Genomic DNA, 16,367 nt, shown 5'->3' with positions numbered 1-16,367 from the left:
GCTGACTAATGGAGAATAAACTGTAAGCTATAAAAACAAATAGAGTCACACACACTATGAAACCACCTTTGGTTTCATACCCAATAAATTACTGGGAGTTTATACATAGAGTGTGCGACTCTCTTTATTTGTTTTTATAGCCAAAGGTCAAGAGTAAAATCCCCTCAGCATATTCTGCAACCTTTTAGTAAGCCTAAGAGCCACAGGTAGAGCTTTCACGTTTGTCAAATCTGATTGTACGATACACTTCATGTAGCTCACAAAGGAATCCATTATTTCAGAGGCCTCAGAGCCTAATGGTTGTAGTTAAATGTTTTTCTGGCAGATTTGTTTCACTGGCCAGATTACTTGAAGGCTCAGGTCTGCCAGCAGACATTTGTGCAGATAGACTTCTGCTAGACCTAATGAGCATCTCTCTAATAGCTTCAGTGGCTTCTGACTTCAGTTCAACACTGAAGAAATTGTCAATGGTTTACATTTTGTCAGGGTGAAAGTATGAGCATGTTTTGACTCACCAAGCTGCCAAAGGATACAGTCTCTTTCAGAATTGTTTTTCTCCACTAGGTAGTCTTCCTGAAGACCACCAACACAATCCTTTGAAGCACATTTTTTAAAACTTTGTGTGCAATTTCTCGAGGCGCATCCATTTTTCCTTGCTCTTCTTCCTGGCATTCTCCGGATTTGACAATGACAGCCATGACCTCTCCTGTCAACGGTGCAAGGGAGGCCTCGATGTCTATATTCTCCATAGATGGATTGGTCTTGGCTTGAGGCGCAGCCTGTCCAGTGACTCCAAACCGCCGCAGCTTGGCAGAGATAACAGACACCCTCTTCTTGGCAGCCTGGATGCCATACCGCCTCCCAGTTCACACAACACTGGGCTTGATTTACCTGAGCTGGAACAGGAGATGATCAGTGAGATGTCAGAGTTAACCTGACCACTGATCTGGTCAATCCAAGTGAGCAAGCAGAGCAGGATTGACCTCTCAGAACCTGAAGAATTGTGTCCTCTGTGATCCCAAAGAGAGCATTAAGAGGATCTGTCAGTTGAGCCTCTCCTCCATGTGCCCTCTGCAACAAGATTTTATAAATCTTGTCTAATGTTTACATATTGATGATCTTTATAAATTGTTTATTTGAATTAACCAATAGTTAATTATCTAACCAATATGTAAAATGTAGTTCTATGAAGCGTTTTTATGTGGTGTCTGTTATTTTACCCCAAAAAATGTAGTTTCTTAGCTTTGTATTCTAAGAACAGTCAAATGTTGTGTAATGTGTGAAAAAGTTAACCTGAATTGAGTATGTACCGTATACGGTGATATGATAAGTTGGGTCAGGCATGCAGTTGAGGTTGGTGAACATGTGGTTGATGAAGATACCTTCCAGAAGAAGAACGTGGAGTGGGTGTGCTGGAGTTGTAATAATGTGTACCACTTCCTCAATTCTCTGTTGTGGTAACTGTTTTCATGCATCAACTCCAGCCTCTGTTCAAATTCAGTGGATGAGGGGTAGGGAGTCTTGACCTGTTGACTACACAGAGACATTCCACCGCTAGACCTTGTGGGTAGATCTGTCATTAAACATCACCATGTGTGACTGCTTAAAATCAGTGGCGGAGGGGTATGGAATCTTGACATGTTGGCTGCACAGACTTTTTAAATTTAATTTCTTCACCCCCTTTTTCTCTAGATTTTGATATACAATTGCGATCTTGTCTCATCGCTGCAACTCCCCAACGGGCTCGGGAGAGGCGAAGGTCGAGTCTTGAGTCCTCCGAAACATGACCCACCAAGCCGCGCTACTTCGTAACAACTGCTTGCTTAACCCGGAAGCCAGCTGCACCAATGTGTCGGAGGAAACACAGTTCAACTGACGATCGAGGTCAGCTTGCAGGCACCCGGCCCGCCACAAGGAATCACTAGAGCGCGATGAGCCCAAGTAAAGCCCCTCGGCCAAACCCTCCCCTAACCCGGACAACGCTGGGCCAATTGTGCGCCGCCCTATGGGACTCCCGGTCAAGGTCGGTTGTGACACACCCTGGGATCGAACCCCAGGTTGTAGTGATGCCACAACACTGCGATGCAGTGCCTTAGACCGCTGCGCCACTCGGGAGGCACACTGAGACTTTCCACTGCCAGGCATCTTGGGTAGACCTTCTTCATTAAACCTCAAAACACATTCCTGGATGCTTGCAATGTTGGAGCACTCCAGTCAGCGAGGGGGAGGAGCTAGCTTCCCTGGCAGCATCAAGTTTTTTTCCTCATCAATCTACACACAATACCCCATAATGACAAAGCAAAAACAGGTTTTTAGAAAAAATAATGAAATATGACATTTACATAAGTATTCAGACGCTTTACTCAGCAGACATTTTTTGATACCCTTCCCCAGATCTGTGCCTCGACACAATCCTGTCTCGGAGCTCTATGGACAATTCCTTCAACCTCATGGCTTGGTTTTTGCTCTGACATGCACTGTCACTGGACCTTATATAGACAGGTGTGTGCCTTTCCAAATCATGTCAAATCAATTGAATTTACCACAGGTGGACTCCAATCAAGTTGTAGAAACATCTCAAGGATGATCAATGGAAACAGGATGCACCTGAGCTCAATTTCGAGTCTCATAGCAAAGGGCCTGAATACTTATTTAAATAAGGTATTTTATTTTTAATACATTTGCACACATTTTTTAAAACCTGTTTTCTCTTTTTGTCATTATGGGGTATTTTGTGTAGATTAATGACGGGGAAGATAATTTAGTCCATTTTAAAATAAGGCTTTAACGTAACCAAATGTGGAAAAAGTGAAGGGGTCTGAATACTTTCCGAATGCACTGGACCTATCAGTGAGATTACTCATGAAATTGGTGAGGATAGGGAAGCAGATGTCCTCTTCCATTCCTGAGGGGTGAAGTAGACTATTGAGAAGTTCCTCCTGTAAGAGTTGAATTACTGCTGCCCTGTTTTGGTATTTATCCGAAGAGAATGCCACAGAGGGACCTAAAGGACAAAAATGTATACGTTAGTAAGGGCACACTAACCAAACAGTACATGTACTGGGAAAAGTCATGTTTTAATATCCAAAACCTCGAACCTGCTTCAGTATCACGGTCGGCTGAGGTCTTCTTGGCACTTGATTTCCATTTGGCCTTCAAGAAAACAGATTTCAAATCCCACATTAGTATGCATAATGTGAAACATCAAGTCAAAGCAGCCCATTATTTAGCCAATACATAGACAGATACATTAAAAGCTAGCAAAGAGCCCAAATGACCAGAGGACCTATCTTACTGTTCTCGCTTCCTTTAGCTGAGCAACTGGCTCTTCTTCCTTTACCTTCTCCATCCCTTTCTCCTGATGACTGTCTTCCAAGTCCTGTTCAGCAAAATGAAAGTAATTAGTTTTTTAATCTGAAGAGATTCTATAAACGTTTTGTTGAAACGACTATAACAGAAAGTGGCCAAAATAGACATACCTCCTTTTGTCTGACATTGAATCAAGTTCGTAAAACTAAACCAGATAGATTAGGCTATACCTATCAAAGAAACCAAATGACCAGAGGACCAATCTTACCGTTCTCTCTTCCTTTACTTGAGCAACTGGCTCTTCTTCTTTTGAGTCCTCCTCCATCCATTTCTCTTGGTGACTATCTTCCAAGTACTGTTATATACACGTGTTGTTAACGTTATTATCATCATATCATATACCGTTTTCATCAAATTACGCTTGTTAACCTATCTGTTTGGTGAAAAGAGTCTAACACAAATCTGCCAAAATGGCTTTATGGTCACTAGAGGCCTCTATCGTTCTTTATGGTATTTCCCTCCTTTTTTTTTTGATTCGCACAGACGAAACGTCATCAACAAGAGACAAAATAGGTTGGCAGAAAGCCTGGTTAGAGAAATACCATCTTATTTAGCGTTTGGTACTAGAGCCTGTGTTGAGCTTATTTCCTCTAATATGTATCATGACATGTGGAATTTGGGTGTACATTTTGCTAAATTATAGTGTGTTTACCAACTAATTATTCGTCAAGAAAGGTTGTGCGTGACTTTCTCAGTGTGAGGACCGAACAGTTGGCGAAAACAAAACAAACGCCAGTAGCGTCTAGAATGAAGTCTGAAAGATAATTTAGCTAGCTAACGTATTACTTTTTGCCGCAGAGAATAAGGTAATGTCTTCTGTTAGATTTGCTACCTTTCCTTCTAAAATATGTTTGGGGGGAGGAGTCCCCTTGCTATACCCATGGCTACACCCCCCCCCATCTCAGTGCCAACTCCCTCTCAAGCTAGCTAACTAAATACATATAATCATGCACATTAGCTACATAACATTAACATTTGACTCAGTGATCTCACTTAGTAGAATTCAAAACACTAGTTAGCTTATGATGAATTAATGCCAATAGCTACCTTCAGTGTAATTTTACACATGACATGTACCACTCACTCAGGTGTAAACACATCATGGTTGACACTGAGAAAAGAGCAGTGGGATGTGGTGCCACATCCACCATAGACCTCAGCGGAAAGAACAAAGAGAATGAGAAGAAAAAGAGGTCTCGTGTGAAACAGGTGATGGCAGATGTGAAGAAACAGGTGGACTTCTGGTTCGGGGATGTCAACCTTCACAAGGACAGGTTTCTGAGACAACTCATTGAGGAGTCACGAGATGGATGTAAGTCATTGCAATAAGCAGCACTGGTGTCGTAGCTGGCTAGTTTACTTTCCCTGTAAATTCCTTTCATTTGAAGCGAGTTGAGCTGCTACTGTCAAGTGGTTTTATTTTCTACAGATGTTGAGATATCAGTGTTGACGTCCTTCAACCGAATGAAAAATCTGACAACTGATTGCAAGTTGATTGCTAGAGCGCTGAAAAATGCATCTGTCGTTGAGGTAAAGTACTACTGTGCATATTCAGTTTTTCAGTTGCATGCTGGTTGGAGTTTTGTATTGAATCCATAGATTTATGGTGTTCACTGTGACCTGTTTTGGTCCTTTAGGTCAACCTAGAGGGAACTAAAGTGCGACGGCAGCGTCCAATAGGAGAGGATCCAAAAGATGTAGACAAGCGCACAGTCTATGTGGTAAATACCAGTTACATTCATGTTTGTCAATTCATGACGTGGTCCTTTGGTTATTATAAAATACAGCTTCCCCCCAGGAACTTCTGCCCAAGAAAGTAACCCACGACTGGCTAGAGCGAGTGTTCACCAAATGTGGAAATGTGGTTTACGTCAGCGTGCCAAGATACAAAACCACGGGCCACTCCAAAGGGTTCGCCTTCGTTGAGTTTGAGACGGAAGAGGAAGCACAGAAAGCCATAGAGGTGAGATATCATAAAGATTTCTCTGTAATTCATTTCATGATTGAATTGATGTGTTCTATCTAGTAACAAACTGGTAGAGAACTAACCATGTTCTCCTTGTCCAGATGCTAAACAACCCTCCAGAGGACGCCCGCAGGAAGCCTGGCATCTTTCCCAAGACCAAGAACAGGAAGCCTATCCCTGATCCACCCTCCCTGAACACCACACAAGGTGGGTATTGGGAAAAATGTAGCATCACTGGTTAACTCCAGAGTGACTACACACAATAAGAACAAATGCGTATGTTGGCCACTTTTGAGTAAAGTGGCAACGCTTCAAGTGTCAAGTTAACACCCTTTACCATCTGTGAATCTACTGTGTGTGTGTGTGTGTGTGTGTGTGTGTGTGTGTGTGTGTGTGTGTGTGTGTGTGTGTGTGTGTGTGTGTGTGTGTGTGTCTTTGCAGACGAGGAAGAGGAGGAGAAGAGGAAGAAGAAGTCCAGGGGGAGCGCCAAAGAGGACGCCCTGTCACAGACGGAGACGACAGTGGGCGGGGGCAAACAGGAAATAGAATCTGAGTCTAAACCCTCTGACAGGAAGAGAAAACACACGGCCGAGGGTGCAGAGGGCGTAGTACCTGCGGAGGGCACAAGGAAACCCCCATCCAAAAAGCTAGAGAAGAAGAGACGGCGGTCCCAGACAGGGGAGAGCTCAGAGAGTGACGCCCAGGGAGACATGCCATCCAAGCTGAGGAAGACGAGTGAGGGGAAGGATGACAAGGTGAAGGAGAGCGATGGGAAAGGTAAGGCCCTTCATTATATTGAACTCGCATCACATTGCTTGTAGGGCTGGGAATTACCAGGTACCTCACGATACAATATCACGATACTTAGGTGCCGATTCTATATGTATTGTGATTCAATACTGTGATTTTATTGCGATGTTCCAAACATATTGCTCACCATATGTCTGCTGCAGAGAGACAAGAGAGCCATGAGAATGAGTTTTGATCAGTCATGGAAATAAAAGTGATGAAAACAAATTGGCTCCCTATTTAAAACGATGGAGAACAAGCTGTGAAGGAGTTTTGGTGCAACTAGCACACAAATAATTTTGCGATATTGTCAAAACGATACAATATATCGTGAAACAATATCCCGATATGTAACTATTGACCCCCACCACCACCATCACTAATTGCTTGTGAACAGATAAAATCACACAAAATGGTTTTGCATACAAGAAAATACTGGGTAGACTCCTCTCATTCACAGGTAGATGCTCCTAGTTCAGAATAACACGTGGGCAGGTTTGACTAAATCCTGCTCTAAGGATGGTCTCCCGGTCTGACACTATAGTGAGATGGTCAGCAGTGACAAATTAAGCCTAATAATAATCTTGTGTTCTTCAGACCTGCCTGTCAAGGCTAAGGAGGAGAAAGAGGAAGAGGAGGAGAAGATGGACGACTCTCTGCTAAAAGCCAAGAGGAAAAGGAAGAAGAAGCACAAGGAGAGGGGGAAGATCGGGGAAGAGGTTATTCCTCTCCGGGTTCTCTCCAAGTAAGCACTATCATGCATCTTTATCACTACTAGCTTACTCTTAGTCAATCAGACCAACAGCATTGACATAATCCCTAAATAACTTAGTCTAAAGCATAGCATCTTTATTGAACAATCCAATACCCTAGTGTTAGACAAGATATTATTTAGAATGAAGAGCTTGCTCTTTCTTTTGTTCTCTCTCTCCTTTCTCTACCTCTCCCTCTCCATCCTCTCCTTCTGGCTCTGGATGGAAGGAAAGACTGGCTGAAGCTGAAGCAGGAGTATCTGACCCTGCAGAAGAGGAGCATGGGAGCTCTGAAGACGTGCTTGACCAAGTTCCACCACAAGGGGGCAGGAGCAGGAGGGAAGATGGAAATGGACACCTGTCTGCAACAGACATGTAAGTACCTATACTGAACAAAAATATAAACGCAACATGTAAAGTGTTGGTCCCAACATATATGACATTTCATGAACTGAAATAAAAGATCCCAGAAATGTTCCATGCGCACAAAAAGCTTATTTCTCCAGGGTCTTGAACTGACTGCAGTTTGGCATTGTAACCGACTTCAGTGTACAAATGCTCACCTTCGATGGCCACTGGCACGCTGGAGAAGTGTGCTTTTCACAGATTAATCCCAGTTTCAACTGTACCGGACAGATGGCAGACCACGTGTATGGCGTCGTGTGGGTGAGTGGTTTGCTGATGTCAACGTTGTGAACAGAGTGCTCCATGGTAGCAGTGGGGTTTTGGTATGAGCAGGCATAAGCTACGGACAATGAACACGATTGCATTTTATCGATGGCAATTTGAATGCACAGAGATACCGTGCCATTCATCCGCCGCCATCACCTCATGTTTCAGCATGATAATGCATGGCCCCATTTCGCAAGGATCTGTACATAATTCCAGGAAGCTGAAAATGTCCCAGTTCTTCCATGGCCTACATACTCACCAGACATGTCACCCATTGAGCATGTTTGGGAAGCTCTGGATCGACTTGTACGACGGTGTGCTCCAGTTTCCGCCAATATCCAGCAACTTCACACAGCCATTGAAGAGGAGTGGGACACCATTCCACAGGTCAGAATCAACAGCCTGATCAACTCTATGCGAAGGAGATGCATGAGGCAAATGGTGGTCACACCAGATACTGACTGTTTTCTGATCCACGCCCCTACTTTTTTGTTTAAAGGTATCTATGACCAACAGATGTATATCTGTATTCCCAGTCATGTGAAATCCATAGATTAGGGCCTAATGAATTTATTTCAATTGACTGATTTCCTTATAAAAATGTTGAGACTGTTGCATGTTGCGTTTATATTTTTGTTCAGTGTAGTTATTGCCTAATATTTACCCACTACTTACCTATCTGTCAGTAGTACAACTTCTGCATAATTAAATCCCTTAGTACTCTTATAAACACCCCAAATATTGAACATATCGAGTCAAATGTTAGTTTACTGTCCACATATTACATTAGAATAAATGCGTAAAATCTTTTGAAACTGGTTCCCTTTAAATGGACAATTTCTGAACACAATATTATGTCTTCATGTATTTTTGTCTCTCTTTCTTTCCAAAGCTGAGGAGAGTAAAGCAGGTGAAAAGGAGACTCCCCCCGGGCCTCAGTTTGAGAGTGGCTGCATCGTCAAGATCACACACACCAAACCCTTACCTGGGAGAAAAGTAATCAAGGTAGAGATGTGCTTTTAACTCTTCTTTTACCATGTAAAAATGATTAGAGCCATGTATTCTTCTAACCAAAAATGTGTGTGCACGTGTGTGTCTAGGATGCTCTCTCAGAGGTTTCCCCAGTGGTGTATGTGGACACCCTTGAGGGTGACGCTGAGGGTTACGTCCGCTTCAAGAGTCCAGTAGAGGCCAAGGCCATCATTGACGCTCGCACCGACCTGCAGAACAAACACAGCTGGCAGCTAGAGATCCTCTCTGGTATGCTGACTCTCCCATTACTTCTCAGTGGTTCCTCAAGGGCCCTGTTCAAATCATCTTTCATTGCATCCTTCCTTCCTCCCTATCTTGAGGTAATCGCTGACATGACTAGTGACAGCAACACAGAGGTAGCCTTGCTCATATTAGATCAGTGATTTCTTCAAGGATGGGAGGAAGGAGGGATGTATTTGGGAGAATTCAAACAGGGCCTTAAACAATTTACTACATCTGAACAGAGGCAATGGAGATGTAAGATAATGGTCAATTAACAGTTGGGGGTTCTCTGTAGCTCAGTTGGTAGAGTATGGCACTTGCAACGGCAGGATAATGGGTTCGATTCCCGGGACCACCCGTATGTAAAATGTATGCACGCATGACTAAGTCGGTTTGGATAAAAGTGTCTGCTAAATGGCTATTATTCTTATTATTATTATTATAATATATTAACAGTTGTTTTTCAATTCCTCTTACAGCGTCATCATTAGAGGATCAAGAAAGCATATTCATGAATGAATGTCTTTTACCAAAAGATGTTTGATTAATTTGGCTTCATTTGCTCATTAAGAGAAAAATGTGGCTGAATTATGTCACAATTGCTCATTTGTTCATTAATTTGTACTTTTAGGCGACCATGAACAAAGGTACTGGCAGAAGATCCTGGTGGACCGCCAAGCTAAGCTGAACCGACCCAGAGACAAGAAACGGGGCACAGAGAAAGTAGGCTTCCCCTCCATTTTAATTTTCTATGGATTATTTACTAGGATCTCTAGCAGCACCCAACCATTTTAATTAGGGAGAAAAAAACACATTATGAGCATGTTGTTCACTCATTTTATCTATTTTTCTGCCCCAGCTCATTTCCAAAGCCGAGAAAATCATCATAGCCAGGGCCAAGGAGGCCACTAAGCACATCCGTTTCATGGAGGACTGATCAAAACTGTCAAGTTCTACTGTGTGTCCTTTCTTTTCTGAATAATTTTCTTCCTTAAGAGTTTATTGAAATGTTGGCCTTTTTGTCATTTCTACATTGGATGATGTTTTTGTGAAGCATTTTTTATTTTTCCTATTCTTGAGAATGTTACAAGCAGAGAGAAGCCATGGTTTTAAAAGGGATGTCATGGTTTTAAAAGGGATACATAATAACCTTCCACTGACGGGAAGGTTATTATGTATGGAGACTGTTCTACAAGTAGAAAGCTGCTAGATTATTTAAATTGGGAAATAGATTTGCGCACTACTCAATTTTTTTCTAAATTATGTTGAAGTGAGAGGTGCCTAAATGTCAGTAATGAAATGTGAATGTGTATATACTGTAAATATGATTTCAAAACGTGCCCAGACAAGCTTTGTTCAAGAACGGTTTTCGCTAACATGGCATGGCAACAATAACCTTTTGTTTTTGAAGGAATTTTACTATTTTCTAAATAATAAATATACATTTTGGTGCTTAGTAATGGACTTGTGGCTTTTTTATTCAGCCCATGAACAAAAGCCTCATGCATTATATTGCTCACACACATCATGCATGCAGCATTAGGTGCATTACCATGCTAAATTATATTTTACATTCGTGTCCACATTGTTAACTTATGTAACATTAGATAGAAAACAGCTTAACAATTACACAATATTCAAAGTAAGAATTGTTATGAATTCTTGGTATAAAAAAAAACACATGCACAATCAGGATTATGCTTTTTTTTATGTAAGTGATCATACAAAATACCTGAGGTGCTCATTAATGTGATTATTTCATCTAAATTGTCAATTAATATATTTGAATATAAATCTAAGACACCCCCCTAGCTAGCTGTGTGTGCAGGTCAGTGGTCGGGACTCTACGGCGCCCTCTTGGCTCGGCTGGGGACCCTACAGCTCTTCCTGCTGTGGGAGTAAGAGGGCTTATCGGACGTTGCAGCGGCCAGCCCCGTTTCCTGTACCGAGGTGGTCCGGTACAGCCTGTGTCCACCAGCCCCCATGGAGCTGTACTCAAAGCCAGGAGGACAGCCATCCCGGGCTGGGCAAGGTGGGATCTCCTTGGGTGTGTAGGTGGAGCGATAGATGGATTCCTCATCCATGGCCTTGGGACTCAGCAGCTTCTGGGTGGGCTTAAAGCTGGTGGCGCGCTGGGCCGTCTTGGGCGTGTATGCTGAGCGGAAGGTGGTGGTGTTGGCGAAAGCCCCCTTGGGTTTCTCTAGCTCATCTGCGTAGACCATGGGGGGGGGGGGGACCACGTCCCAGGTCCGGTAGTCCTCCTTCATGGTTGACCTGGTCTGGAGGGGCTCCCTGGCCTCCTTCACCCAGGCCTCGACCGGGGGACGGGCGGACTGGGGCCGCTGCTGGCACTCGTGGTCGACATAGTCAGCATGAGCTGTGGACAGACCGACCATAGTGCCCTCGGGTGGGCAGTACTTCTCAGCCTGGTGCTGGTGCTTGGGCTGCAGGGGCCAGACCTTGTACTGGTCGCGGAACTCACTGGTCCCCTGGAATACAGCCGGGCTGCTCTCCCAGGCCACCTTTGCCCTAAAGGGCTTGGCGGGCTCGGCTGGCAGGCCCCGGTAGTCCTGCCTGTAGGTGGAGACCCCATTGAGGGGGGCGCTGGTGGGCCTGTAGACAGCCTTCCCTTTGGGCTGCGTGGGCTGGACCGGGTGGGGGACATACTGCGTGTGGTAGTTGGTGGCGCCGTCGAAGGGCAGGGTCTCCCGGGTGTCGGCGGCCGGTTTGAAGCTCTCCCTGGCCTCGGTCGGGCCCTTGTAGCAGTAGTCGTCTTGGAAGGTGGTGGTCACCTCGAACTTGCTGTCGTTCAGCTTCAGGTTGTCACACGTCCTGTAGGGTTGGACTTTCTGGTTGTGCCATGCTCGGAATTCCCCTGGAAATAATAGAGAGAGGACTACGTTTCATGTCAAATCCATGGTTTCATTTCATCTCTGACCATTAAAAACATCTACAAATTCTACAAATTCAATGTTAACGCCAAGATGTATTCATTTCATTTGAACAATTATTGTTGATTTGATTATAATTGATTTATTAATCTTTCGAATACTGAGTAGCCTACATCTTAAGCTATTCCCCTACTAAAGACACAGAATATGTACCTTTGTATAAGGACTGAGCAACCATCTTTGCTGTGGGTGGATGATACACCTCTGGCTTGGTCACGATGTGCTTCTGAACCGGGTGGGTTGGGTAGTCCCTGGTGTAGGTACTGCTGTGTCTCATTCTCCCGTCAGGTGGCTCATACACCTTGGTGACCTTTGGTGGCCTCTGGGTCACTTCATGAGCCACGTAGTCTGACCTGAAAGACATTACCCTCATGGCTTGCAACGTGCAGACTGAATAAACTACGCAAACTATTAAATTGTTAATCTTGTCATTCACTCTTTTTCTACCAGAATATCATATCTTATTTGATTAATTATGTGTCTCTCACTTGAAAGTGGTCATGTTGGATATCCTTCCCTCCAGTGGCTGATACTCATTATTCAGCTTCTTGGCTGCCCGAACGACAGTGGTGCAGTAGGCAGGGTACTTTTCCTGGTATTCCGAGACCATGCAGCCTGGGATCAGGACACATGGTTCCTCTGGATGGGATCCTTGTGAGCAGTGGTGATGCCTGCCAAGAGAAAGGGATTAAGTGTTGGGATTGGTTGGAATGGCCCAAGAGTGTGTTGTTGAGAATCGGCTGTTGGTCAAAGTGGTGTTCTGGTTGGTGGCACCTTAATTGGGGAGGACAGGCTCGTGGTAATGGCTGGAGCTGAATAGGTGGAATGGTATCAAATACGTCAAACACATGGTTTAAATGTGTTTGATGCCATTCCATTCGCTCAGTTCCAGCCATTATAATGAGCCGTCCTTCCCTCAGCAGCCTCCACTGTTCTGAACAGAAATGGAATGTAGTTCTTATCAGAACAATTTTGAAATTATATTGCGCTCAGATTAGTTTGTCGCTCTTCTCTCAGATAAGCTACATTAAAAAACATATAATTTGGTCTCACACAGAATGCAAAAATAATTATACAGCATTTTAACTTGTAAATGTAATTAGAAAATGAACGATAACACTAGCATGATGTATAATGATAATGTGGTTTCATCGGGTCACAGTCAATATATTTGCATTCTGTTGGTACGGGCGTAACCTACCCTGCCTTCAGGTAAACATGTACTGCAACCCACAGCCATATCCTCTCTCCATCACCAGAATATAACTCACACTCCATGCACGATCCGAGGTATTTAACGACCCCAAAGTTAAAACATGAATGATCTTACCTCATTGGCAAAGGTGGGCATCTCCAAATTCCGGATATAGCTTGAAACATCACACTATGGGATAGGCCTGCGCGTCTTTACGCTGTGCGCTCGGGTGTTGTGTTCCAATCCATCGAACCAAACGCGTTTAAATTATTGACCAGAAGAACATGGGCTGTGTTGTAGTAGGCTACATGAAGTGCGTAGCGACTGAGAGAGCTTCTAAAAATAAATGCCCGTGGATTATTCACTCTCTCTACTCTCACTCTCTCAAGCCCTGTTTATACCTGGTGCTAACATGGGTCCTTTATCCTGATCTTCTCTACATTCTGATTGTGCCTACATTTCCAGAAATATGTCTACACACCATGCGTCTGTTATCCGTCCACTATGTCTGCATTGTGACCAGATTTCCTGGTCCCTTCCTTTATGCAAATTATTTCACAGCTATTCTTTCATAATTATATTTATGTATTTATTGTAAGACACATATTGATGTAATCAGTCAATGGTGCCACCTGTCAATGATTTTAGAGGGCGGAATAATTATGATTTAAATTGTTTCTCTGTCCAGAACTGTCTACACTTGTAAGATATCCAGACACAATACGTGTCTGACTACCTCTGAGGGTGGGCGGGATGATCTAATCATAATCAGATCACAATGTGTCTTTTGATTGTCACACCTGTCTAACAATGTGGGCACAATCAGAATGTGGACACGATCAGGTCAAAGGACGTAAGTTAGAACCAGGTATAAACTGGGCTTCAGTTTCTCTTCCAGCTCTGCTTCGCTCGAGGATGAGGACGCGGCTATGCTTATGCTCTATGTAGAGGGTTATTTCCAGGGTTTTCGTTGGGGAAATGGATTACATAAATTCCCGCTACTTTAAGTAAACAAAATACAAAATACTAATACTAACATATTGGTCATCCCATGTCCACTCCAGTTACGAAATTGGAGTGGAAATGAGTGATAGACATCCATGAGAATAGGCTCTGAGACATTATGATTTTGAGTCAGTGTGACCTCGTAGGCTGTGTCGTAGTTACAGCTCTCCATCTGTTACCTTTTCTTAGCCAAAAAAAACACTAGACTACATACACTACAGCTGAAATCGCTGTGTGAGTGCACCGTCGGTTGGGATATTGGTACCTACCCGCAGGTGCATATCTGGCACAAACATTGGATTGTCATGGTGTCTGTCTGTTGACTATACACTCCACTCCTGCTGTCAGATTAAACTTTTAACATACTTTTGTGGTTTACAATAATGATTCCAAAATTGGAATTTAATATTCGAGAATGTGTTGTTTGTGTCATAATGAAGGCTCGTTCCACAGGTGTGATCATATAATTGGAACATATTCTTTGAATGTGACAAACTTTATGACATATACAGTGGGGGAAAAAAGTATTTAGTCAGCCACCAATTGTGCAAGTTCTCTCACTTAAAAAGATGAGAGAGGCCTGTAATTTTCATCATAGGTATACGTCAACTATGACAGACAAATTGAGAAAATTTTTCTCCAGAAAATCACATTGTGGGATTTTTTATGAATTTATTTGCAAATTATGGTGGGAAATAAGTATTTGGTCATCTACAAACAAGCAAGATTTCTGGCTCTCACAGACCTGTAACTTCTTCTTTAAGAGGCTCCTCTGTCCTCCACTCGTTACCTGTATTAATGGCACCTGTTTGAACTTGTTATCGGTATAAAAGACACCTGTCCACAACCTCAAAAAGTCACACTCCAAACTCCACTATGGCCAAGACCAAAGAGCTGTCAAAGGACACCAGAAACACAATTGTAGACCTGCACCAGGCTGGGAAGACTGAATCTGCAATAGGTAAGCAGCTTGGTTTGAAGAAATCAACTGTGGGAGCAATTATTAGGAAATGGAAGACATACAAGACCACTGATAATCTCCCTCGATCTGGGGCTCCACGCAAGATCTCACCCCGTGGGGTCAAAATGATCACAAGAACGGTGAGCAAAAATCCCAGAACCACACGGGGGGACCTAGTGAATGACCTGCAGAGAGCTGGGACCAAAGTAACAAAGCCTACCATCAGTAACACACTACGCCGTCAGGGACTCAAATCCTGCAGTGCCAGACGTGTCCCCCTGCTTAAGCCAGTACATGTCCAGGGCCGTCTGAAGTTTGCTAGAGTGCATTTGGATGATCCAGAAGAGGATTGGGAGAATGTCATATGGTCAGATGAAACCAAAATAGAACTTTTTGGTAAAAACTCAACTCGTCGTGTTTGGAGGACAAAGAATGCTGAGTTGCATCCAAAGAACACCATACCTACTGTGAAGCATGGGGGTGGAAACATCATGCTTTCGGGCTGTTTTTCTGCAAAGGGACCAGGACGACTGATCCGTGTAAAGGAAAGAATGAATGGGGCCATGTATCGTGAGATTTTGAGTGAAAACCTCCTTCCATCAGCAAGGGCATTGAAGATGAAACGTGGCTGGGTCTTTCAGCATGACAATGATCCCAAACACACCGCCCGGGCAATGAAGGAGTGGCTTCGTAAGAAGCATTTCAAGGTCCTAGAGTGGCCTAGCCAGTCTCCTGATCTCAACCCCATAGAAAATCTTTGGAGGGAGTTGAAAGACTGTGTTGCCCAGCGACAGCCCCAAAACATCACTGCTCTAGAGGAGATCTGCATGGAGGAATGGGCCAAAATACCAGCAACAGTGTGTGAAAACCTTGTGAAGACTTACAGAAAACGTTTGACCTGTGTCATTGCCAACAAAGGGTATATAACAAAGTATTGAGAAACTTTTGTTATTGACCAAATACTTATTTTCCACCATAATTTGCTAATAAATTCATTAAAAATCCTACAATGTGATTTTCTGGATTTGTTTTTCTCATTTTGTCTGTCATAGTTGACATGTACCTATGATGAAAATTACAGGCCTCTCATCTTTTTAAGTGGGAGAACTTGCACAATTGGTGGCTGACTAAATACTTTTTTCCCCACTGTACATATATATATTTGGGGTGTTCTCAATATTTTTGTATGTATTTGTCATACTGACCTCAACCTGTTATTGGCCTATAATCAATTTACTCCATTATGCCATGAATACACTGCTGGGCATAGCGGTCCCAATCCAAAAAGGATATCCAATCTTAACCTGCAATGTATCAAAGAGTCCACACAGGGGCAGCTATACCCTGTCTTTTAAAGTATCACCACATAATGAAAATTATACTACCCGCTTGGTGGCATATAATTTAATATTGATGGAGGGAGACAAAGAGAGAGAGAGAGAGACACACAGAG

At 43.4% G+C, this 16,367-nt stretch overlaps 2 protein-coding genes across 4 annotated transcripts; one reads left to right on the top strand and one right to left on the bottom strand.

The window, feature by feature from the left end:
* The first annotated feature begins 3,867 nt into the window (after nucleotides 1-3,867).
* LOC121554406 (la-related protein 7) lies at nucleotides 3,868-10,258 on the top strand. The gene is made up of 13 exons (XM_041867979.1): nucleotides 3,868-4,175; nucleotides 4,458-4,681; nucleotides 4,799-4,899; nucleotides 5,007-5,090; nucleotides 5,168-5,332; nucleotides 5,437-5,542; nucleotides 5,777-6,112; nucleotides 6,722-6,869; nucleotides 7,106-7,251; nucleotides 8,441-8,553; nucleotides 8,649-8,808; nucleotides 9,434-9,525; nucleotides 9,662-10,258. The coding sequence occupies exons 2-13, from the start codon at nucleotides 4,471-4,473 to the stop codon at nucleotides 9,737-9,739; spliced, it is 1,740 nt and encodes a 579-aa protein (XP_041723913.1). The 5' UTR covers nucleotides 3,868-4,175; nucleotides 4,458-4,470; the 3' UTR covers nucleotides 9,740-10,258.
* Nucleotides 10,259-10,491: 233 nt separating this feature from the next.
* On the bottom strand, nucleotides 10,492-14,302 carry LOC121554407 (stabilizer of axonemal microtubules 2-like). Of its 3 annotated transcripts, none has more exons than XM_041867982.2 (4): nucleotides 14,223-14,302; nucleotides 12,242-12,424; nucleotides 11,907-12,106; nucleotides 10,492-11,698 (listed from the first exon to the last, which is right to left on the bottom strand). In XM_041867982.2, the coding sequence occupies exons 1-4, from the start codon at nucleotides 14,258-14,260 to the stop codon at nucleotides 10,647-10,649; spliced, it is 1,473 nt and encodes a 490-aa protein (XP_041723916.1). In that variant the 5' UTR covers nucleotides 14,261-14,302; the 3' UTR covers nucleotides 10,492-10,646. The 3 variants fall into 3 exon arrangements, with proteins under 3 accessions (XP_041723916.1, XP_041723914.1, XP_041723917.1); XM_041867980.2 differs by lacking the exon at nucleotides 14,223-14,302 and adding an exon at nucleotides 13,084-13,436; XM_041867983.2 differs by lacking the exon at nucleotides 14,223-14,302 and adding an exon at nucleotides 13,084-13,434 and having other exon boundaries at nucleotides 10,492-11,677.
* Nucleotides 14,303-16,367: the final 2,065 nt, after the last annotated feature.

The sequence above is a fragment of the Coregonus clupeaformis genome, chromosome 39 (assembly GCF_020615455.1).
Source record: "Coregonus clupeaformis isolate EN_2021a chromosome 39, ASM2061545v1, whole genome shotgun sequence".
NCBI classification, from domain to species: domain Eukaryota; kingdom Metazoa; phylum Chordata; class Actinopteri; order Salmoniformes; family Salmonidae; genus Coregonus; species Coregonus clupeaformis.
This window is presented reverse-complemented; position numbering and strand designations above follow the sequence as displayed.